Source organism: Aethalodelphis obliquidens, unplaced genomic scaffold (assembly GCF_003676395.1).
Source record: "Aethalodelphis obliquidens isolate GAN/ISIS:26980383/991018 unplaced genomic scaffold, ASM367639v1 scaffold9, whole genome shotgun sequence".
Taxonomy (NCBI): Eukaryota; Metazoa; Chordata; class Mammalia; order Artiodactyla; family Delphinidae; genus Aethalodelphis; species Aethalodelphis obliquidens.
The window spans coordinates 9,334,775-9,360,725 of NW_020837953.1; the positions used below are offsets into that span (position 1 = coordinate 9,334,775).

Sequence of the window (25,951 nt, forward strand, 5' to 3'; positions counted from 1 at the left end):
ATGTTATACATTGTTTTGGAGATTTAAAAAATGCAGCAAGGAAAGAAAACGAAGTAATGAATGTAAATTAGAAAATTAGAAAAAACATTAGAAATTTTTAAAAAAATTAGAAAAACAATAAGATGTTCTCTTTGCTAATGATATGATTGTATACCTAGAAAACCCTAGTTAAAAACTGCTAGAATTTGTGATGACTAAATACAGTATAAACATACAAAAATCAGTAGCTTTTCTCTGTCATAAAAATAATCTTATAGAATAGAAGCAGGGAAAAATATTATCTTCATGACAGTGACACAAATTATAAAATACTAACATAAATTTAATAAGGGTACAGGAAGAAAATTGTGTTATTGAATGGTGAAAACAAAATCTGAACAAATTTATTTATTGAGCAAACATTTGTTAAATGCTTCCTGTGTTCTAAATACTGTTCTTAGGTGTTGGAAACATCTAACAAGATGTACTGAGTCCTGCTATCATGAAGCTTACATACTTTTGGAAGAATCAGACAGTAAAAAAATATATAAATAACACAATATCTGGTAGAATTTAGTGCCATTAAAATGAGGTGATGTGATAAGAGAGTGACATTTCACTGGATGGGCAGGGAAGTCTCTTTGAGGATGTGATATATAAACTCTGACCAGCGTTACCAGCCACTTGATCGTCTCAGGGAATAGAATCCAAGGGATAGCTAGTAAAAAGCCTGTAAGGTGAGAATGAGCTCTTAAGGAGCAGAAAAAGGCAAGAGTGACTGGAATGAAGCGAGTGAGAGTGAACGTTGTAGAGGATGAGGTTAGACAGGCACTTCCAGTGGTAAGGAACTTGTATTTTAATTTCATTGGATAAGTTTTAAAAGCAGTATATGACTTGACGTGATTTATGCTTGGAAAAGGTCTTCTGGGGGTAAAGAGTAGAAATAGGGAACCCAGTGAACAGGCTGTTGTGGTAGATCAGCTAGAGAGGATAATGATCTGTGCTAGGTTAGAATGGATATGAAGCTAAGTAGACAGATTTGGGATAAGTTTTGGAAGTAGGACTTGCAGAGGTAATGGATGCAAGAGGTGAGGGAAAGAGTAATTGATGACCACTCCTAAATTTTTGGAAAATGCAAATACACCAAGTTATTGGATAGGGAGATGGTATCCCTAAAATGTAAAGTCCCCTTAAATTAATTTTCAAATGTACAATAATTTCAATTAGAATTACCAAGAATTTGGGGAAAAAAATTATAACGTAATCTTAAAGTTAGTATGGAAGAATAAATGTTTGAGAGAAGCCAAAATAATTCAGAAAAAGAAAACTAGTGAAGGAGGAGGTACTTTACCACTATAAAACTGCTTTAGTCAAGTGTATACCATTGCATAGGAATAGACAAGTAGATCTGTGGAACAGAATAGAAAGCCCATAAGTAGGTCCTAGGGTAAATGAGATTTTAATCTATGAAAAGAATAAAAGATTTCAGTGAGAAAACAATGGTTTATTTAATAAATGGTTCTGTCAGAACTGTACCTTTCTTGAAGAAAATAATGTTGGACCCTTAGCACACTAAATGCAAAAATAAATTGCACTCAAATGAAAATTCACAATTTTAGAAGAAAATTTAAGAGTATGTATATGTAACCTGTGGATTGGAGAAACATCTTTATCATGGTAGGAAACGTAGAAGATATTAAGCATATTTAACTATTTATATAAACAATACATTTTATATGATAAAAAGTACTATAAATGATGCCAAAGCAGATTAGGAAAAAATAACATTTTTCAAATGCGTATGTCAGATATAAAGAGTTATTATTTATAACATAAAAAAGAACATGTACAAATCGATATGTATTGATGAAAATAGAAAAACTGGCAAAAGATTTAATAGTTCAGAAAAGAGCAAATCCAAATGGTAAGTAAATACATGAAAATTTGTATAACCTTTTAGCATCAAGGAAATGCAAATTGAAGTAACTATTAGATATTATATCTCACCCATCTTGTTGACAATTTTTTTAAAGTGGTAACACCTGTACACCTGAAACTAACACAACTTTGTAAATCAACTTTACTTAATTAAAAAGAAAAAATAAAAAAAATAGGGACTTCCCTGGCGGCGCAGTGGTTAAGACTCCGCGCTCCCAGTGCAGGGTGCCTGTGTTTGATCCCTGGTCAGGAAACTAGATTCCACATACATGCCACAACTAAGGAGCCCTCTGGCCGCAACTAAGGAGTACATGTGCTGCAACTAAGGAGCAGGCGAGCCACAACTAAGGAGCAGGCGAGCCGCAACGAAGACCCAGCACAACCAAATAAATAAGTAAATAAAATAAATATTTAAAGAAGAAAAGGTTGTAACACCTAGTATTGGGAAGCATGTGTATACCTTCTTGTTACTGATGAAAAGAGAAATTTCTGTACTGATTTTGGAAAACAATCTTATAATATTTATTAGAATTTAAATATATCACATTTTAAAATCTAGCAAACACATTCCTGGGAATATAGCTCATAGAAATGAGCACCAGTATTTAGGAAAATGTATAAGGATAAATATTACAGGACTGTTTAAAGTGGCAAAACTGGGAACAAAATGTGGAAGTCCTTGGGTGAGGGAACTATTGAATAACCATCCAGATCATAGGCTATAATTTAACCATTTTAAAAGATGTGTTAGATATATACTAATTGACTAAGAGGGACTTTCTTGGTGCATTGTTAAGGGAGAAGAGTAATATACAGAGAGATGTCTATTTTGGTAAAACATGACAAAAACTATAAAATCCTCCCTGTATTTATATAGAAAATAGGAATGTATATTTGTATATGGTTATTTGAGTATAGAAAAAGGCATGGAAGAGTACATAGAAGATCGTTAACATTGAGGCAGAAGTAGAGGCAAGATAAGAAAATAAGATTTTAAAAAGATGTTCACAGTAAAAGCACTATGTGTGATATGATTCCATTTAACTAAAATATGTATGTATCTTCATATGCAGTAAGGAAATGAATGGAAAGATGGTTACCAATATATAAATAGTTATTTCAGGGTGGTATGATTTCAGGTCATTCCTTATATTTGTCATTATTTGAACTTTTAACAATGATTATGGTAGGAAGACAAAAGCTACTTTTATTTTTTAGGAGAACAGAAAGAAAGTTAAATGGTGGTACTTTTTTTCCCCTTCATTTTGCAGTTATGCTATATTGACTCCCAAACTGATGGCGGAATCCCTTCTTACTGTTTTGCTTTAATGGTGATGTTTTTTCTACAACAAAGAAAACCCCCTCTTCTTCCTTGCTTACTTGGAAGTTGGGTAAGCATCAGTTTGTAACATGTATGCACATGTATATACGTAGTTCATTCTTGCAGAGTGCTCTGTTCACACATTTAAAGCTGGAATTCTGGTTTGTCTGTTTGTCCATCATTTTTTTTCTTTTAATAACTTTCCACTACCAATTTGGAATGCCTTTTTATATAGATTGAAGGCTTTGACCCAAAAAGGATGGATGACTTTCAGCTGAAGGGCATAGTAGAAGAGAAGTTTGTGAAGTGGGAATATAATTCAAGTAGTGCAACTGAGAAAAACTCAATTGCTGAGGAAAACAAAGCTAAGGCAGACCAACCAAAAGATGATACCAAGAAGACAGAAACAGACAACCAAAGTAATGCCATGAAGGAAAAACATGGCAAAGTAAGCTTTTTTTGTTTTTGTTTTTGGCTTTTCTATCTGTAGAATTTGTGATGCCTTCATTTGAAGCTATTTTAATAGTAGATTGACTGACTGACCTTGAGTAAGCCTCTTGGCCTCATTTTCCTCATCTGTAAAGTGAGGGGTTGATCTGGTTTAGTTTTTCAGTACCAAGATTCCCTAATAAATATATACCTCATTTTGAAAGGCTTGTATTGTTTGAATCATATCAGGGTAATTCTTTTATCTTTTTCATTTAGATAAGAAAAATTTCCTTCAGGAGTTGGGCTGTGACCAAAGCTTTAGCATATGGGGATTATGTTGCCAGACTGGTGAAGAAATAAAGGCCTTGTGCTCCTATAGAGGGTGGCTGGCTTATTTAATCACTCAAACTTCATTTATTAAGGACCAGCTATGTGCCAGGCATTACCTTGAGTGCTAGAGAACCCAAGATGTATATTCATGGATTATGTCCTCCAGAAGCATGTAGTCTTCTGAAGTAGACAGACATTACTACAAAAATGTGAACATTACAGAAATCATTGCTCTAGCTATACTGAAGTATATGTAGTTCCCGAGCACATGTTCAGTTCTTCCACTTTCCTAGACTACCTTCTACCCTTTTCTCAAACCATCAATACTCTCAGCTAATGATCTTGCTTATTATTACTTCTCTGAGAAAACTGAAGCAATCAAAAGAGAACTTTCCACTCCCACCACCATCTCCCACTATCTGCACTCACATACTCTGCCTTGCTGCCAGCTTTCATAACCTTTATTAAAAGTTCCTGTGTTGCTATCTAAAGTCATTATCTTAACTTGTGTGTTTAGTCTCATCCCTTCTTGTCTATTCCGGAATATTGCTCTAGCAGTTCTTCTCTTTCCATCCTAGGTTACCAATTTTTCATTCTTTACTGAATCATACATGCTTTTACATCTCCCACTTTAAAGAAAAATCTTGACACCATTTCCCCTCCCAGCTATTTCCTTGCTCCCTTTTGCAGGAAAACTTCTTGAAAGAATTGTTTATATACACTATTTCCAATTTCTCTGTTTCCTTTTAACTCACTCTACTCAGGCTTTGACCCCCATCAATCTGCCAAAACTTGTTTTACCAGTGTCAGTATCCTCCACATGGCTAAATCCAATAGTTATTTCACAATTTTTATCTTTTTTGACTTATCAGCAACATTTGCAGTTGATTATTTCCTTCTCTAAAAAATTTCTTAACTTGACTTTCAGGATACCACACCCATGCCTGATTATTCCTTCTCAGCCTGTTTGTTGGTTCTTCCTTTCCTCTCCAATCTCTTTAATGTTGGAGTATTCTAAGGTTCAGTCCTTGATCCCTGCCTTTTTTCTGTATCTACACTCCCTTGGTGATCTCATCCAATCTCATGGATTTTAAGTACCATCTATATGATGATGACTCCCAAGTTTAAATGTTAGGCCAAACCTCTCTCCTAAACTCTATAATTGTATTTCCAACCTGCTATCTAATGTTTCTACTAAGATGTCTAATAGATGTCTTAATCTTAATGTGTCTAAAACTGAACTCTGGGTCATCCCTTTGCTCCACATGCAGTTTTCCCATCTCAGTTGATGGCACTTCATCCTTTCAGTTGCTCAGTCAAAAACCTTGGAGTCATCCTTTACTTCTCTCTTTCATACCCCATACCAAGTCTGTCAGGAAATCCTGTCATCTCTACTTCAAAATATATCCACAATTTGACCACTTACCCTGTTACCATCCTGGTCCTAGCCATATCATCTCTGTCCTGGACTACTACCACAGACTCATAATAAGTTTCCCTGCATTTACCCTTGTCCCCTTTATAGTCTGAACACAACAATCAGAATGGCTCTTCTAGAACTTAAGTCAGATCATGCCCTTCTCCCTCCCCACACTTGAAATACTTCAGTGGCTCCTCATTTAATTTAGAATAAAAGCCAGAGTTCTTACTGGTTAGCTCTTTGTTTCCCTCTTTTCTTCTCCTCTCTCTGCCACACTAGTCTTCTTTTTAAAGCTGTTTACACTCCTACTTTAGTGTGTTTGCTCTGTTTCCTGTTCTTAGAACCCTTTTTCCTCTTCTTCAGATCATACCTTCTCAACAAGTCCTATCCTGACTATATTTAACACTGAAATCTGCTTCCATATCCCATCCCCTTTACTAAACCTACTCAACTTTTTCTTATTTCCACAGCACTTTTCTTCTTCTAACTTACTGTGTAATTTACTTATTAAGTTCGTTGCTTATTGTCTTCTTCCCCTAGAATGTAAGAACCACTAAGGCAAGGATCTTTGTTTTTTGGGTTTTTTTTTTTTGCGGTACGTGGGCCTCTCACTGTTGTGGCCTCTCCCGTTGCAGAGCACAGGCTCCAGACGCGCAGGCTCAGCGGCCATAGCTCACGGGCCCAGCCGCCCCGCGGCATGTGGGATCCTCCTGGACCGGGGCACAAGCCCGTGTGCTGTGCATTGGCAGGCGGACTCTCAACCACTGCGCCACCAGGGAAGCCCTGGATCTTTGTTTTTTTTTTCACGGATATATCCCAAGTGCCTGGGCACATAGTAGGCACTCAGTGAATAGTTGTAGAATGGAATGAGTGAATGATTTTTATGCCTTTATATGCCTTAGTGGTCACTTTTAGCTGGCATTCATCTAGCTAATTGCTTTAGAATTCAGGTATTACCTTTTCTGTTAAGACCCCCGCCCCCGATTCAGAGACCCATTTTAGTATGTAGCCTTCATTGTAATTGTTAAATGGTCTCTTCCTCTCCTAATAGTCTGTGAAATGGACCTCACCTTGTTTGAGTCACAGTATGCTATAATGATTAGCATCACAGACCCAGTAGCCAGGTGATCCTGAGTCAAATCCTTGCCCTATAGTATCTACTTCATAGCTGTTAGAATTAATAGTTGTATATATTAGTTGTATATGTGCCACTTAGAAGAGTGAGTGATACATGGTTTAAGTGGGAGCTCCCATTATTTTTTTATATCCCCAGAACAATGCCAGGGACACAGTGGGTTCTAAAATGTTTGTTGAATGAAGGAATTAGCTTTTGAAAGCCCTGGGCATTTATATAGATTTTAAAAGTAATTGCTGCAATGGAGGAGCTCTAGTAGTTGTTATACAGTGGTTAGCAACCTTGGCTGCACAGCACGGGACAATCACTTAGGAAGCTTTAAAAATCTCAGTCCATTAAATCACAGTCTTGGGAAAGGTATGGGAGATGGGAGTGGTGTCAAGCTCAGGTGTTGGTGAATTTTAGTGCTCTCAGTGTGATTCTAATGTGCAGCCAAGGTTGAGCATCACTGGTTTAGTGGAAAGAACACAAAATTCTAGGAGTCAGTAATCTGGGACACTCTGTTGCCAGCTGTGCCACAGATTGCTTTTTGGCAACCTATTCTTTTATGCCTCAGTTTTTGAAAAGGTGATCTCTAAGGTCTTTTTAAATTGAAAGTTAAACAATTCTAAAGTTTTGTGAAGCTTAAATGAAAGGTATTTTTTCTTTTCCAGTCTCCTTTAACATTGGGAACACCAAATCAGGTGTCCCTGGGACAGTTATGGTTAGAGCTGCTAAAATTTTACACACTGGATTTTGCTTTGGAGGAATACGTCATATGTGTACGGATACAAGATATTTTAACAAGAGAAAACAAAAACTGGCCTAAAAGGCGAATAGCCATTGAAGGTGAGATGATATGTTATATTTCATTTGGAGAATTTTGTGTGTGCCACTAATCATCTATTTCTAATGTAGTGTTATAAATTTTATCCCTTGGCTTTGTAGCACTATATGCCACTAGGTTGTCACTATATATTGTGGATAAATTCTTTTAATGCTTACTTAAAAGTTTCCAATCTGTAAATATTATAATGGCTAGGGTAATTAGCTTGTATACATGCCTTTATTTTTTAATTGTGGAAAATTTCAAAAATACAGAAAAATAGAATAGTTATATGAATACTGTAAGATATTTTTAAATATATTTGTGTCATAAAATTATGTTAAAGTATAATCTTAAAATCCAGTTTTTCATAGTCTTGTGAAGTACCTCATTTATTAAATATGGCTAAGCTAAAGGAAAAAAGAACAATTGATGCTGACAAATAAGGTTTCACATCAAATCCCAAGAATATTAAGATCTTTAGAGATACAGAAATAAATAGTATTGCTTCTAAATTCTTAATAAAAAATTTAAATTCCACAACATTTTGCTCACTTTTTATAGATAGGAAATGGAATTTCTGTCCATCATTTTAGTCTGTTTAGGCTACACATTCTTCTCTTCCCTCCATCCTCTGCAGGGCTTCTCTACTGTGAGTTGGACTTACAAATATTCTCATACACTCAAACACATACTCACATCTTGTACTCGCTTACATATGGTAAATAAATGAGCTCTGAAGCCTGCAGCCATCATAATTTCTCTCTGCCTTTTTTTCTTTTTTTTTTTTTTTCTTTTTCTTCTAGAAAAGGGAAAGAGGCTAAGTAAAGCTTTTAAAAGCCTATGGATTTAGATAACAGTAAAAAGTAACAGATGCCCCAGTCTTAACAATCTGAAGCCTGGCCTGTTAATCCTTTCACTTAATGATCTTCAGTAGTGGAGAAAATGTGTATCGTCTTTTGGGTGGCACTGTTCTTTTTTCCTGGGGTCTATTTGTATTTAAGGCTTATAAAATCCAAAAACCCGGAAACATGTTCAGAACTCTGTTCTATGCTCTTAATAATGAGGATTCAGTTGACGCAAGCCTTTTCAGCATAGCCATTTTAGACTGTATCAGAGTTTAAATTTTGGTTTAAGTTTTACTTTCTTAGGTTTTTTTCTACTTTTCCTATTATTTCTCCTTCTTTCTCTCATTAATTTTCTGATATTACTGAAGTTAAATCTTAAAATCAGTATAACTTGAAGCCTGGAGAGTTTTAGGCTATATTTTATTTGTTTAAATTGCAAGGAGTATATATAACTGAAGAATATTGTGACAAGAGATGAAAATTATTACTACGTCTTGGAGCTTGAAAAATTTCATTCAAAGACAATATAGGGAAGCATATTGGCATAGCTTTTTCTCGCAATTTCATCATTGAAATTTTGTAATTACTGAGTTGGCCTCCTCAGCCATCCTCTCATTAATTACCTTATTTTATTCTTTTCTCTCTTTTTCTTTTAGTTTTTAATTTTATGACAGAAACAAAGGCAAGATGTTGCTATTTTATTTCCACTACTCAGTTTGCAGGAACTCTCATTGGGAGCTTACCTTAGAAAAATTTTGGGAAAATGCACTCTGCTGACAATGTAGCTGTTTGTATAAGCTTGGAAATGTAGTTTGTTAATAGATACTTAGCTACTGACATTTTTTTTTTTTTTTAACTAGATCCATTTTCAATCAAGAGGAATGTTGCACGGAGCTTAAACAGCCAGCTTGTTTATGAATATGTTGTGGAGAGATTCAGGGCAGCTTATCGGTATTTTGCCTGTCCTCAGAGGAAGGGTGGAAATAAATCTACAGTGGATTCCATGAAAAAAGAGAAGGGAAAAATAAGCAATAAGAAACCAGTGAAGTCTGAAAATATGGCATCCAGTTGTTGCATTCTACTTGGGGAAAGCACAGAAAAAATAAGTGCAGAAAGAGGTCAGCCTGATAAATATGAAGAAACGGAATGTACATCACAGAGATGTATTACTGAAGATGATAATTTGTTGATAAATGAACTAGATTTGGCTGAACATGGACAGGAATCTTCATCTCTTTCCACCAGTGAAAGCAGTGAATTAGAGCCAAAATCAATTAAGAAACACGATGTTTTAGTACCTTCAGAAACTTGTTTTAAAAAGGAGCTCACCCAGTGTAATTGCATTGATTGTAAATCCCCTGAACCAGATGAATCTGCTGGTACAGACTGCAGGTCAAATTTAGAAACAGAAAGTTCACATCACATTGTATGCACTGACACATCTGCTACCTCTTGCAACTGCAAAGCTACAGAAGATACTTCTGACCTTAATGATGATGATAACCACCCCACCCAGGAATTATATTTTGTGTTTGATAAGTTTATTTTAACCTCTGGCAAGGTAGGATATAGTTTGTAAACAATCTGTAAGGTTTTGTGGTTGTTGTATGACTCTGTATTTATAGTTTTTAGATTCAGAAATGTAAAGATGGCTTCTATGATGGTAGACTATTGTTTTGGAATGGTATTCTGGTATATATGTTTCTTTTACTTTTTGTATTTTTGCCTGTAGTTGCCTTTTTTTTTTTTTTTTTTTTTTTTTTTTTAGCGGTATGTGGGTCTCTCACTGTTGTGGCCTCTTGCATTGCGGAGCATAGGCTCCGGATGTGCAGGCTCAGCGGCATGTGGGATCTTCCCAGACCGGGGCGCGAACCCGTGTCCCCTGCATCGGCAGGCGGACTCTCAACCACTGCGCCACCAGGGAAGCCCCTGTAGTTGCCTTTTAAGAATGTATATGAAACCTGAAATGTTTCAGCACTCTATTACTAGTTGGTTTGCTTAACTTTCTCATATATGAAAGGATTCATCAGGTATCTTATGAAAGTGAGTTTGGTAAAGGCAGCATATATTTTAAATTTTGCTGATTTTTTTTTACATATGATTATATTTACTTCCACAAAGACGAATACAGTGTCTGTAAACTTTAATAGTATTCTGTTTTAAAGTTTTTTTGGTGGGGGTCAAAGGTTGGTATATAAACTTAACTAAAGATAGTTGAGTTAAAACTAAGATCAGGAAGCAAAAAAAAAAATGAATTCAGATCCTGTGTCTGCCACTGAGCTTCTCTTTGGATTTTGGCATATCCCTTATGAGTTATAGGAGTCTTAACTTTTCCACTTTTAAAGTGGGATAGTCTGAACTTTAACTTGATAAATTATAGAAAATAAAAACCTGAGCGAGCAGAAAATAAGCTACTTTGTAACAGAAAATAATTTAATAAAAGTTTTAGCTAAGGTACTTTGCTTCGAGTGTAGTGTACATAATTGAAATAGTATCAGCACCTAGGTTAAAAAATGATTATGTAGATAATGTGTAAATCAAGTAGAATACAAAAAATACCCCTGAAAAGTCATCAAGTTTTATTGATTTATCGATAATTGTTTATTGACAAGCTTTAGAATTTTTAAGCTAATTACTAAGCTGTGTTTCTTCATCCTTTGTAAGGATACTCTGTCCCATTTTGTTTAGGTTGTAGTATTTAGGGCATATGGACTACTAAAAAAGATGAAATAAATGGCAGATATTTAGAAAAGCCTCTTAGTAATATAACTGCAGTTTACGTTTCTTAATACTTTTTTTTCCTGGAACCTTATCTTAAGGTAACTATTTCTCCAATTTTATTTCTCTCTCTAGTTATCTGTAACACTTTTCTAGAATTTTATGATAAATATGTCATTTTTTACAAGCTTTAAAAAGCTGATAAAAATTTCTATGGTACTGTTAATTAGCCCACAGCACAGCATTCACACAAAGAGAGGTTTCTGTATATATTTGGCTAGGTAAATGTCCAGGCTAACCCTGGAGGAAGAAGCTAAGTTCCTAGGCGTATTACGATAAAGAAAAGAGTAGTGCTCTTCCTTAACCGTATGAGTTTTGTTTTTCAAGTAGTTGGGATGAATTTTTACTGTTTTGGCCACCTGTCTGGTAGTCTGTTAGAATACATTTGAAATGGTGTTGCAGGGTTTGAAAGTTGTTTGTGGCTATTGCATAAGAGTTGTTCCTTGTATGAAGCTGAGTCACTTTTAGAGTTCAGCCCTTTAGTTTCTTGAGTACCATGCTAATGTAATGAAATTGAACCAACTAGTCAAGCAGTGGTTCTATAAATGACTGACTCTGAAGATAGAAAATGTTTCAAGTGAAATGAAAGGTGCCACTTGAAATTTCTTTATAATCTACTTTGTTAAAGACCTTAATAGGTTAAAATGTGATGTATGCATTTCATTTTGGGAGCTGATCACACTGTTTGAATTAACCTATACCTTTTGTATCTCCTGGTATTTCCTTTATTTTACATCTTAAGGTAAATCTAATCCTTGGTAATATCATTTTAGTGGAGAAGAAAATTAGTAGTTGGCTCAAAATGTGTTTTTCTTTTTACATTTAATACTGAATTTCATTAACATGCTTTTCTTTTTAACCTCTTGAAAGTGCAGGTTATCAGACTGACTTGCATAAAAGTTTCTTTTTGTACTGCTTTATAAGTGATAATAAAGTCCCTCAATAGTTTATTTGATTATTAGATTTTTTTTTAACCTTTGTATAGCCGCCAACAATAGTATGCAGCATCTGCAAAAAGGATGGCCATTCAAAAAATGATTGCCCAGAGGATTTCAGGAAAATTGATCTAAAGCCTCTACCACCAATGACAAATCGATTTCGGGAAATACTTGATTTAGTATGTAAAAGATGTTTTGGTAAGTCTTTTATTACTAGAACTACTTCCTAAGACTAGATTATTTCTTAGATTTTGAATATTTATTTTCTTATTTGAAAATAGTTTGCTTACATTTTGTTTGGGTAGAGGTTTTTAAATAGTTTAGAGACCCAACCACATATATTTATTAAATGCCTACTGTGTGCAAGGCACAGTGGTAAATGCCAAGGGGAATGCAGAGTCCATCGTGTTGCTTTTAAGGAGCTTGGACTCTGGATTTGTGCTGTCTACATATGGTGGTCACCAGATATATGTGTCTATTTAAATTTAAATTAGCTAAAATAAAATAAAAAATTAAATTACTCAGTTATACTAGTCACACCTCAGGTATTGAGTAGCTACATGTGGCTAGTGGCTACTGCGTTGGGCAGTCTGGATAGAGAACATTACCGTCATTGCAATTTTCTTGCACAGTGTTACTCTAAATGGTTGTATAAGACATGTATGAAACTTGCCATAATTGGAAGCAGAATGTGTTACATTCTATAGCAGTGGTAAACAAAATGCAGTTCAGTCAGGCACAATTAATTTTAACTGGAGTGGGTCAGAGGAATTGGAGTTAATGATGTGGCATTTGAGATGGACTGCATTTTCAGATACAAGAGATTATGCATAAAAGCATAGGGTGTAGTATTTGTTTGAGAGAATAATTGCCTTAAATTTGGTAGAGTATAAGAAAGGTAATAGAGGCAGATAAGGTTATAAAGATTTGGGTAAAGCCTTACATACCATTTTTCAATAAACATTTATGGTGTACCTGGAATAAACCTTCACTCAGCAAACATTTTTTAAGTACTTACTGTGTCTGGGGTAAGATAAAGTTTCTGATGTCATAACATTAGTTCTCCATTGTATTCCCTCCCTTCTACCCTTCCTTATCTTCACCTCCTGCCAGGCAACTACTTATCTGCTTTTGGTCACTATAGATTACTTTGAATTTTTCTAGAGTTCTAGGTAAATAGAATCACATGGAATGTACTTTTTTTTTTTTTTTTTGATGAGGGCATCTGGCTTCTTTAACTTGGCATAATTATTTTTGAGATTCATCTATGCTGTGATGTGTATCAGTGGTTCATTTCTTTTTATTGCGGAGTTGTGTTCTGTTGTGTGGCTATACTACATTTTGTTTACCACTCGTTGATAAATATTTTGTTTGTTTCTAAATTTTGGCTGTTATAAATAAATATACTGTGTACATTCATGTATGTCTGAGTATGGACATATGTTTTAATTTCTCTTGGGTAAATACCTAGGAGTTGAATGGCTGGACCATGGTACATTCTTCTTTAACAGATTTATTAAGATATAATTCACTACATTTGTTTTTATTTATTGAGTCATATATTTATCTCAGTATGGACTCATAGATGTATTATACTTTGGGTTATAATCCAATACTACTATTTTTGTTGCCCAAATTGTTCCAAATTTGGCTGTTGGGAGTGCTTTCATTTGGTTCCTGTCACCTTTTGATATATTCCCATCAGTGTGTGGAGTTTTTTGGTTTCTTTTTGTTGTTGTTGTTAGTTTGTTCTTTTGTATTTTAGCACTTTCTTACTTTCTGGCCCTGAAAGATACTCCAGGATCATCATGTAAATTTCTGTCTCAGTCCTAGAATTAGACATTTTCCCAAAGAGCCCTGGTTCCTTTATTGGAGGATGGTGTTAGAAACCAAGATCTGGGTGTTAGAGTGCTTGTTGTGTTACTGGGTATTGTTGTTTCTAGGTCCTCTCCGAGCAAGAAAATTTGTGTGTGTATACTAATCCATGTATATACACGTATCTATAAATAATTCCATGTGACCATTTTACCTTTATTAAGCTAAGCATGACTTTGTACTGATGTCTCCAAGTCTAATACATTACCACATGGCTCTTTCTAGCCTCCTCTTTCTGATTATCTGTAAATGTCCAACTCCAACAGTGAGAAACCTGGCTCCCACCATGTGCCACCCATTTATTTAATTGTTCCATTTAAGTACACATGTATAGCATTATCAGAACTGTTATCCTATACCCTGATGGGAAGCAACTTTATCAATTAGAGTACAGTGCTTATGTGCAGTTCCTTTAACCCTTAGTCTTACAGACTCCACTAATTTTCAAAGTTAGATTAGTGCCTTCCCACCCCCCCACTCCCTTGAGTGAAGTTTTCTTATACATTTATAATGTAGCTGGATTCTTTGTTATAGACTGCATTCCATCCTGAGATTCCCTGACCTCATCACCTGTATATCAGCTATTCAGCTTGCAACCACTGATGATGCATTTGTTTTTCAAAAGCTGAATATTAATTTAATTCCTTACCATATTAACTCTTGGGTATGAGTCTGGAGGAGGAGATAGAAAAAAAAAGATTATTCTTAAGGAATGTATGGTCTTATTTGGAAAAAGAGATAGAAAAAAAAAGACTATTCTTAAGGAGTGTATGGTCTTATTTGGAAAAATAAGATGACTATAAATGAAATAACTAGAAAACTGGAAGGACAGTATAAACTAAACTGGCAAGTGGTTTGAAGAACTAAGGAAATACAATTAAGGAGAGGTCATTAAAGGCCATGATTGGACAAAGAAGCTTATAGGGAAGGTATGAATCTTGACCAAGCATTTGAGGGAACTGTTAGATTTGATTGAGTTGGGTACCTTGTGTAACAGTATGAGAATAGTCTTAACAGGAGGGGAAAAACCAGCATGTATATGGGAGAGAGTGGATTGTCTGAAAAAAAAATTAAATAATTTGTAGAAGAAAGTATATCTTGTAGCTGTTTCACAGGGAAAATGATCATGTGAAATGTACATAGATCTGTAAAGTTATTTTTCTGTTCTTTCTCTGCTCCTTCCTTCCGCAGTAACATTTATGATTTTAATGTCAGAGAGTCAACAAATAATGAAGAAAAGTAAAGTTTTTAGGGTAGAAAATTGAAGACATTTTCAGATTTCATTCTCCTTACTTTTCTTTTTCCTTTTCTTTTTTTTAACTTAGATGAATTGTCACCACCTTTTTCTGAACAACACAACAGGGAGCAAATTTTAATTGGCTTGGAAAAGTTTATTCAAAAAGAGTATGATGGTATGTTGTATGTCAAAGTTGATTGCTATTGTTATTATAGTTACCTGGTCTGAGTTTCATTTGTTTAAAAAGTGTTTATTGCATGTTATATGTTAGGTACTATTCTAGGTGCTGGGGATACAGTGCTAACAAAAGAGGTGAAACCAGCTCTCATGAAGCTTATATTAAGAGGGGTGACAGATAGTCAACTGACAAGTAAACAATATATCAGGAAATAATAAACACTGTTAACGTACAGAAGTTAGAACGATAGTGATAAGGTGATAAGGTGACATTTGAGCAGAGCCATTAATAATATAAAGGAGCAAATTATTATGAATATTCAAGGAGAGAACATTCGAGAGAGAAGCAGCAGCAAGTACAATACCCCATGACGCAATTATATTTGACATGCTTGAAAGTTAGTGTGGCTTGAGTGGAGTGTGTGAGGTAGACTGTAATAGAAAGGTGAGATCAGAGAGTTAACCTAGAGTTTAGATCATTAGAGTCTTATAGGTGTTGGTAGAAGGACTTTGAATTTTATTTTGAATGTCTAATGAGAAGGCTTCTGGAGGGTTTTAACACATAAGTGACATGATCTGAGAGAATGGAGTACAGGTCCATAAGAATAGAAGCAAGCAGAACATTTAAGAAGCTGTTGCATAAGTTCAGATGAGACATAATAGTGATTTGGAAGAGTAGGTGAGAAGTGATTAGATTGAGGATATATTTTGAATGTAGAGTCAACAGGATTTGCTGATGCATTACATGTTAGATGTGACAAAAAGAAAGGAGTCAAGGATGGTTTCAGGATCTTTCCTTCACTAGTTGGGTGGTGCTATTTAATTGAGATGGCAAAAAAATAGCAGAAGGGGGCAGGTTTTGGGCATGAGGTAAAGAATCAAGAGTTTTGTGGCCAAATATTTTAGAAAAGGATGAAGAGTTGATTTATAATCAGAATGAACTTATACCTTTAAAATATGATCTGTTTTGTGCTACAGGATTCTATTTTTAATTATATTTGCTAGTGTATAAAGTATTGACCAAATCTAAGTTCTTGTTATATTAAACCCATGCACTTTTTATTTGCTGATGAATGTAGCTTCTTTTATATCTCTCAGTTGTCATTGATTTCAAGTAGGGCATCAGAACTGAATAGGAGGATTAAGTTTGAAAATACAGAATTTGTTATCTAAATATGTAGGCTACAAGAATTAATAGGGAGAATGATCCAATCTTGTTAAGCCACAGCTTATTGAGTGACACTAATAAGCATGAAGGAATAACCCTAATTTTATATATATAACTATATATATAATAATTGTATATATAATTTATATCAAATAGATTAATCCCTCACTTTAGAGGAGAATTAATTCTATATACTAAGATGATATTTGTAAAACTACTTGAATTGTGCCCTGAAGAAACTAGTTTATTTCCAAGAGATAAATCTCTAAATACTGATCTTAACTATTGGTATTGATGTTGAGAATGAATAAAAGTAGATGAGTTTATGAGGTCATTAAGTTGGAAGAAGGTAAAAAACTTGGTAAGTGTTTGGATGTGAAAGTTGAGAGGTGTTAAGAACCACATGTATATTTCTGAATAATAGTAGGTTTGAGGTGAAGTTGCTAGTTTAGTTTTGACTTGTTGAATTTATGATGTCTGTGGAAAAATGGGAAAAGCAGTTAGATACATGGGTGTGAAATTTTGGGGAGAAGACCTGGGCTTTAGGTGAGTGTTTTGGAATTTCTCAGTGTATCTGCTAATGGTAGATAATTTAAGCCATGGAATTGGATAAGATTATCCTGTGGTAGGCCATTAGTAGTTAATAGAAGACTCCTCTTTCCTGATAATTATAAAACTTTTGACTTTTGTTTTCCTTTGCTTAGAAAAGGCAAGATTGTGCTTATTTGGCTCTTCTAAGAATGGATTTGGATTTCGTGATAGTGATCTGGATATTTGTATGACCCTTGAAGGCCACGAAAATGCAGAGGTAAGAGTTAGTGTTTGGAAAGTGATGTGGAAGTTTATTTTCTTCTAGTGATGAGTGTGTTTTTAATTTTGTATGTAGAATTGATAAAAGTGTAAGGTGTCATTCTTTGTATAAATATATTAGCAATAGCAGTGTTTGAAATGTAAAAGCACTAGTATTATCATTTTAGAAGACATTCAAGTATTTAAGTAAGTAAATGTACTGTTTCAGTGATTTTATAATGTAAAAACCATGTCACAGATAGTTACAAGTGCTTTTTAATGAATTTGTGGAAAAAATGTACCATAGAGTTGGAAATTTTTTCATTAGAGCCAATGAAAAACTGTTGCTTCAGTTTGGTAGTAAACATTGATCTCACTTACTCTGTCTTTTCATATCTCTTCCATTAGGTGATGTCTCTGTATCACTAAAGATAGAAAATAAAGGTGGACATTTAATTTATAAATGGATTGTGTTCTACAAGTTGATTATAATTTGGGGGTACTCAAAATACATTTTTTTCCATAGAAGCATTGTTATAAATTATGTGTTCTAGGCTAGCTTTTAGAAGCTCATTTTGGGCGGGGAAGGGAACTAACATTTGAGCCCCCAGTATACACTTTTACATACATTATCTCATTTCACTCTTACAACCACCTTCGAGGTAGATAATTTCCCCCATTTTACAGATGAGGAAACTGAGGCTTTGAGAGATAAACTGACTTGCTCAAGTTCACACAGCTAGTAAATGTTGGAGCCGGGATTCGTACCCAGGTCTGTCTGACTCCAGAGTTCATGCTCTTTCCATTGTATCCCACTGCTTCTCTGTAATTTATTTAACCCATAATGTAGTTGAAATATAGTACTAATAGTACTGTAGAACCTAACCCCTACTTTCTGAAATTGAAAGCTTTCTGAGTTCCACCATGAGATGCCAGGAGCAAACCTTCCCCCAGAGCAGTCTCAGCAGTGAGAGTGGGTACTTATGTTTTCCTTTTTTGTGTACCAGGCCTCAACAGTGGGAATGAGATTGTCTGAGCTCTAGTAAAGAAAGGGACTGAATGGACAGGGAAGAAGTGTCCCAGGCCTTCCTAGCAGCAACTAGAAAAGGAGGGTATCTCTGTAGTTGCTCGTTTCTTTAACAACATAGCTGTTGGTATTTATGTTTCAAAATCAGGGACTGCTTGCAAGATTGGGGTGAGGCCAAGCTTCTGGCATCTTTAGTGGTGTCAGTATAGCCTCTGTTGTATTATAAAATAATTCAGCAGAATAGTGTACCTGTGCATTTCTGAAATAGTTTTTTCAAAAGGTGTTTTTTAAATTGTTAGAACCCAAGAAAAGATGGCAGTGATACCTGGTAGATGCTTATTTCTGGTCCTAAGAAATTGCTTCTGGTGTTAATTAATATCTTTTTGTTCTATAAAGAAAATGAAAAGTTATAAATTTTTTAGTTCTCCTTAACCCACTTCTACTCAACGCCATCTCCTTGGAAAGAGGCTTCCCCTTTCCATTCTGAAGGGCAGGAATTGAGGGAATAGGAAGTGGTTTTTACCCAGGAAGGAGGTTAGGGTTTTAGATCCCTTCTATGTAAAATTTAATAATCAGGTGTTTCATCACCAAGGGTTTGTATACTATATATTACCTGTGCTATTCGCTCTGGAAAGTTGAAACAATGAACATGAGTAAATTATTTTCTTCCAGATGAGCCATAATGGAAACTTTTAATTTAGTATAAATTGTATCTTTGTATAACAAAGAGAAAAACAACCTCTTGTATTATGTGTTAATTCTAAAGATTCCCTTGAAATCCCCAGGTTAAGCTGCAATGACTACTGCTCTCTTGTAGCTAAAAAGAGCATGTTGGGGATATGCAAAAGTGGTTTTAGTAGTAGATGTGGGCATTGAACTTAATCCAGTTAATTTATGCCGTTATCTTCCTTGTTCCTTATATTAGGGTTATCGTTACCATATCAGCTTTGCTGTCTAGTTTTTAAATAACCAACACATTTAAATTTGCAGAGGTAAGAGGGTTTTTTTGAAGAAGTAGGTGCTTGTAATAGTAGGATTATTCTTTTCCTCATCAACATATGATAGTAAATAGCTGACAGACTTAAAGTGCTACTTTGTATGAAGTATGCTGCTGAACGCTTTACATAGGTGTCTCATGTAATCCAGCTCCTTTATAAAAGAGTAGGAATTGATGATTATCTTGATTTTATAAGTAGTATGAGGCTCAGAGGGGTTAAGGATCTGATCAGAGTCACACAGCTAGTCAATACTTAGTTCAAGATTTGGATCCAGGTTTGTCTAAATTCACAGCCTATGTTCTTAATCACTGTACTGTTTTGCCTTCACCAAACCCATCTCTAGTTTTTTATCCATGTATTTGAAAACATTATTCTCCTGTTTTTGTGCTTCTCAAACTTTAATGTGGATGTGAATTACCTGGGAATGTTGTTACTATGCAGATTATGATTCAGTAGACTGGAGTGGAGACTGAGATTCTGCATTTCTATCGAGTTTCCAGGTGTTGGTGATACTGCAGGTCTATGGACCATGTTCTTTGACTAGCAAGGTTATATAGACTTCTGGCTGGAGATTTTAAGTGCTAATATTAAATGTCTAGATTAAAATAGAATTTGCACAAGACCAAGTTGAGTCAGACAGACTTTATTATTTATTTCTTTTGTTTTTTAGAAATTAAATTGTAAGGAAATAATTGAAAATTTGGCGAAAATTCTTAAGAGACATCCAGGTATGAACTTTAAAACAACAGAAATTTTTTTTTAGTTTTATGAAAATTATTTAACCTAGTGAAGTTTTTTTTTTTTAAATCAGGTTTAAGAAACATTTTGCCTATAACTACTGCCAAAGTGCCTATAGTAAAATTTGAACACAGACGAAGTGGTTTAGAAGGCGATATCAGTTTATATAATACGTTGGTAAGTTTCACTGTCTGTAAAGACCCAGGTATGTTTACAGTTGTCATTTTAAAAGTTTACAGATCACTGACTGTACCTTTATGTTTAAAACTTACGAATGTGGTTAGTATAGGGAAAAAAAAATTTTATCAGTCATCTTAACATTTCCTTCAGATTGAAGGTTAATTTTTGCTTGACTCATTTACAGGTATTTTAAGTTTAACATTTATATATATTCTATGTGGAGTTTATCTTTTTAGCTGATCTGTAAGTTTAATTTTAATAAATTTGAAATGCTTTCAAATATGTAATTTATTTTTCAGGCTCAGCATAACACAAGAATGCTAGCTACATATGCAGCTATTGATCCTAGAGTGCAGTACTTGGGATATACTATGAAAGTGTTTGCTAAGGTATTTATGAAAAAGCTAATGATCTGCTTTGTTATAATACTCATGATATTAAAGTAAAACATGCTGATGTCAGACTTGTGACAAATGTTTTCTCAGTTTTGTTTACCTGAGCTTTTAAGAAGAAACTGTCAATATTAAATGGTTTAAAGTTATACCTTTCAGAGTAGGGTGATCTTAGTTTTTTTCTGTGTTTGCTCTCCTCTCATAGGTAACACTCTAGTAAATTTCTTATAGTATAATTTCTCAATGCAGTAATGATTTCCAACCCTAGGCATGGGAGTTGGCATACCATCCTAGTTAAAAGGCTCTGGGTTAGGAAATCTGGTGTTTGGGTTTAGTGGTAAATTTTTCTGGCCAAGAAAACAAAGCAATACCAATAAAACCTAATGTTTCCCCTATTATAACACTTAAAATACTGAATTCTGTTTTCTTGGTTGTTTTGCTAAGTGAGTAAACTCCATGAGGGTTGAGGCCTCTGTATCTTTATTTCAGTGTAGTGCCTGCTTTATGGTAGGTGCTCAGTAAATAGTTAATTTTGTGAATGTGTTGGTGGAAGGGTTTTAGTAGGGGAGTGACTTGGTTACATTTTCATTTCATAAAGCCGACTCTTCCAAAAGGGAGACATATTTGTTTAGATATTCCTATACATGTCTTTATGGACAGAGTCATCTTAGAAAAGGAAAGCATCCAGCCACATACTACAAATCATTTGATACAGCTAGTCTTTTACATTCACCTCACAGAATAACTCCAACATGACAGTTCCTTACTCATTGAGTTTGGGTTATGAAATCAAGTGGTTCCGTATATATGGAATCTATGGGAAAAAAATGTCATGAAGAACCTAGGGGTAAGAGGGGAATAAAGACACAGACCTACTAGAGAATGGACTTGAGGATATGGGGAGGGGGAAGGGTAAGCTGTGACAAAGTGAGAGTGGCATGGACATATATACACTACCAAATGTAAAATAGATAGCTAGTGGGAAGCATCCACATAGCACAGGGAGATCAGCTCGGTGCTTTGTGACCACCTAGATGGGTGGGATAGGGAGGGTGAGAGGGAGACGCCAAGAGGGAGGAGATATGGGAACATATATATATGTATAACTGATTCACTTTGTTATAAAGCAGAAACTAACACACCATTGTAAAGCAATTATAGTCCAATAAAGATGTAAACAAAAAATCAAGTGGTTCATGTCAGAAAAATCATTCCTCTCCCTTTATATAATATCAGCTAAAGCTTTACTCAAGGGAAGTCTCTGAGGATTCTTTCAGGGTTTTTTTTTTTTTTTTTTTTTGCGGTTCGCAGCCCTCTCACTGCCGTGGCCCCTCCTGTTGCAGAGCACAGGCTCCGGACGCACAGGCTCAGTGGCGATGGCTCACGGGCCCAGCCACTCCGCAGCATGTGGGATCTTCCCAGACCGGGACGTGAACCCTTGTACCCTGCATTGGCAGGTGGACTCTCAACCCCTGCGCCATCAGGGAAGCCCCCAGGGTTTTTTTTTTCATTAAAAAAAATCTTTTTTGAATAGCCAACGTATTCACGTGGTTCAAAAATTAAAAGGTTTAATGGGATTTATGGCAGAAAATCTTCCTTCCACATCTGTCTCCTAGCCAACCGTTGCCTCTTCTTAGAGGCAAACAGTGTTAAACATTCCTCTGTATCCTTCCAGAGATATATTATTCCAGTGCAAGCAAATTTCCTGCCTCTTTTTATTATAGGTATAAACACGCTGAAAACACTGTTTTGTACTTTGCTTTTTTAACTGAGCAATAAATATTGGAGATTATTTCCTATTAGTATACTAAGAGCTTTCCTTTTCTTTTTAATGGCTACATACTATTCCATTGTGTGGATAGTCATCAGTTTTTTAAACCTGTACTTTACTGATGAGCTTTAAGTTCTTTCTCATATTTGCTATTAAAATAGTATTACAATAGAAATTTTATATAGTCATTTCACATGTTTCTTGGCATATTTGCAGGATAAATTCTTAGAATAGAATTGATACATTAAGGGAGATGTGCTTTTATAATTTTGATATTGCCAAATTATTCTTCATGAAATTTATGCTACTGTATACTCTTTAATGTATGAGTACCTGTTTACCCATACCCTCTATAACAGCTTGTTATTGAACTTTTGGGTATTTGATGGTTTGATAGGTTTAAAAAATGGTGTCTTAAGGTAGTCAATACTTCTGCATGGAATAAGATTCTGAAGTTTTATTTTCAATCATTATGTTTTTTTAGCGATGTGACATTGGAGATGCTTCCAGGGGAAGTTTATCTTCATATGCTTATATCCTTATGGTGCTGTACTTTCTGCAGCAGAGAAAACCACCTGTTATCCCAGTTCTACAAGAGGTAAATGTTTAAGAAAACTATAAAGGCGTTTCTATGTAGGTGTATACACTCTAAATATAGTAGATTTTACTCAGTTCATGAGATCATGAAAGATGTTTCCATCATGGATATCCTAAGTTTTCTTCTTTCATTAATGGTTTAATCGAATAATGAACCTTTTTGAAAAGCTTATTATGGGAGAATATAGACTACCAAAAGACTACTAGATGAATAGAACTATTGAATATCTTTTGTAACATTTTTGTATTTCACAGTCTTAGAATGCTGCCAATGATAATGAAATTTGTAGCCATTCATGAACTTATATATTATAGTCTCTCAGATGCAAATACATAAGTTTCTTCTTTTCAGAGTATTCTCCCTCCTCCTGCTTGGCAATGAAGTTTGATTTATTCCTGTATATACTTTGGTCAACTTTGTGAATTTTGGTTGAGAAAGAAACACAAGGAAATTCTTCCTTATCTCTGTAAGGTCATGTAAATTGCATTAAGCATAAGAATGTACATCAAAAGAAACAGATTATACTCATATTTACTCGGATTTGGTGACTCATAGAGTCTCTTCTTGTAGTCAATTTATACTCTCTAAAATAGATACAAAGGAGTTCTTAATCATCCATCTGTTCCTCCTCATTCTTGGCACAAAGTGGATTTGCAAGCATTGGGGTGGATCAGGTTCTAATTTCTTAGGTAGGTGGTTATTTTGAGGTAGCTGAGAAGCATCAGAATTGTTTGGAAAATCACATATTCTGATTTCACGTAAACTTTGATAGTCATGGCAAAGAAGAGTATCACAAAATAGCAAGCCATATGTGCGTGTCAGATGGCCTTAGTAAGTTTTTAAAAGTTCTAATGAATGCATGTGGTTTTAACAGCATTTCTTTCCCTCTTTTAAACAAATAGTGGGAGAGAAATAAAAAATTTAAACATCCTTTCCTAACAGAAAAATTTAAGTTGCTTCAATCTATGTTGAGTGATGTTTGTTTTTTAACAAGGTTGTTCGCTATAGGATATTTAAAACCTTGCATGAATTAATTAGGCCTGCCAAGGCCAAGATAATTCTCTGTATTAGTCTAATTTTAAATTTGGGGATCTTAAGCTTAATTGGCCCAGTAATATTATAGCAGCCATTTGCTATAATTTGCTGTGACTTTGATAGAATACTGTGATTAACCCAAATGGAACACAAATTTTGTTTTCATTGTGGTTTGTCTCTGTTCTCTCATTATGTTACCCATGGATGAGGAACCATTGAGGCAGCATGATATAATGGAAACAGCGGTCAGAGCATGATTTTGGAGCCAGAGATAACTGGTCTGAATCCTAATTTTGACATGTGGCCTTCAACAAGCTGCCTGACTGCCACTAGTCTGAATTTTATCATCAGCAAAAATGTAATAATAGTAGTATTATTTCCGTGTTGATATAAGGAACAGAGACATCAAATGCCTTTGAATGTAGTAGATGCTAAAGTAGGAATTTATAAATGGTGGTTGCGCTTATTATTAATTTTATTATTATTATTATCATTAGCAGCTTTATTAACATTATTATTGGAAAAATGTAGGTAGGATTGCTGTAGCCAACTTCAAGAACTGTTCCATTATCTGCTTAACAGACAGTGATGGATGAAATGAGAGACAGTCCATGGGATGTTTTCCATCATAATGAGCTCTGATTGTGGGGGGCTTTGTGATACATATGAACTGATGATATATGGATTTTTGCTTCTGGCCTTTTTTGCTTGTCATATGGGACCCCTTGTCCATTGCTCTGGCATCATTTAAGTATTGATCATTGGCATCGATCAACTTTTAAGGGTAAGGATATGTTTAATGAAGCTGATGATCTTTGACTCCATTTGTAATTTAACCTAAACTTTAAGTGACTGGGTGTAATAAGTAAGGCTCTGCTAAGAGTGTTTTTCATGATCAACAATACAGAGTTCTTTAGGTCAAAAGGAGTTTTCCTAAGCAGAATAATTTTGCTGTATTCCAGCAATCATCATAAGTAAAAGTAAATTTTCACATAAAAATTAATACTAAGAGAGGATTAGGGAGTGTTAGTGTCACTTGATATTATGAACTATGTTTTCTTAGCTTATATCAGCTTAAAAATTGCAACTGAATGGATGAACCTTGAGGACATTATGCTAAGTGGAATAAACGAGTCACAAAAGGACAAATACTATATGATTCCATTTATAGGAGGTACCTAGGGTAGTCAGATTCATAGAGACAGAAAGTAGAATGGTGGTTGCCAGGGGCTGGCGGGAGAGAGGAGTGGGAAATTATTGTTTAATAGGTTCAGAGTTTCACTTGTATAAGATGAGAAGAATTCCATGGATGGATGGTGGTGATGGTAGCACAACAATGTGAATGCACTTAATGCCACTGAGCTGTACTCTTAAAAATGACTTAAGATGGTAAACTTCATTATGTGTGTTTTACCACAACTAAAAAAATTACAATTTAAATATAGCAGTAGATATATATATAGCTTATTATATATATAAAATACCATAATAAAATAAGAAAATAAATATGGAAATGTACAGGGTCACTCCTTGTACAAACTTGTTTGGTGAGGTTTTAGAGAGAAGGCTTGAGTGCTTGAGTAGAGGATGATTGCTATTGAGAGAAAGAAAAGAGAGAAACAGAAAGAGAAGGTAAATGTGTTGTGTGTGTGCAAAAGAAAGAGAGGCTAGTATTAGTACTTCTAAGGGCTGAAACAGAGTGGAGAGTTAGGCACTATGAAATATGAGAGTTCATTAAAACAGGTGGCAAATCAGTGATTAAATGCCCTCCAAAACCCACAGGTCATTTACTGTGTTATTAGCCAGCATAATTGGGTTTGGATGTTGGTTGTTTCTCAAAAGTAAGGATTCTGTTAAAGTAATCAAGGTCTAAAGAGGCAGCTTGTATAATAGCATCTTAATCTATGAAGGAGCCATGGGGACAACCTTATCTAGTGGTTTTAAAGTATGTTTTGGTAAGCTCTAGGAGCTCAATAGTGTATATGTGAGGAGTGGAGGAAGGAAAAGATAACGTATAGTTTTCTCCACTCAGGCTTTTATCAGAG

General features: G+C 34.9%; 1 protein-coding gene across 9 annotated transcripts in view; it reads left to right on the top strand.

The window, feature by feature from the left end:
* Window positions 1–25,951, top strand: part of TUT4 (terminal uridylyl transferase 4) — a 143,805-nt gene that overhangs the window by 92,193 nt on the left and 25,661 nt on the right. For 7 of the 9 annotated variants that reach the window (XM_027108531.1, XM_027108533.1, XM_027108528.1 and 4 more), the window contains exons 10-20: window positions 3,189–3,308; window positions 3,474–3,686; window positions 7,206–7,380; window positions 9,066–9,766; window positions 11,969–12,119; window positions 15,122–15,208; window positions 17,083–17,186; window positions 19,863–19,920; window positions 20,004–20,107; window positions 20,410–20,499; window positions 22,758–22,871. In XM_027108531.1, coding sequence (XP_026964332.1) covers window positions 3,189–3,308; window positions 3,474–3,686; window positions 7,206–7,380; window positions 9,066–9,766; window positions 11,969–12,119; window positions 15,122–15,208; window positions 17,083–17,186; window positions 19,863–19,920; window positions 20,004–20,107; window positions 20,410–20,499; window positions 22,758–22,871 — 1,917 coding nt within the window. The remainder of the gene's footprint in view (window positions 1–3,188; window positions 3,309–3,473; window positions 3,687–7,205; window positions 7,381–9,065; window positions 9,767–11,968; window positions 12,120–15,121; window positions 15,209–17,082; window positions 17,187–19,862; window positions 19,921–20,003; window positions 20,108–20,409; window positions 20,500–22,757; window positions 22,872–25,951) is intronic. The other 2 variants (XM_027108535.1, XM_027108536.1) reach the window with 1 other exon arrangement.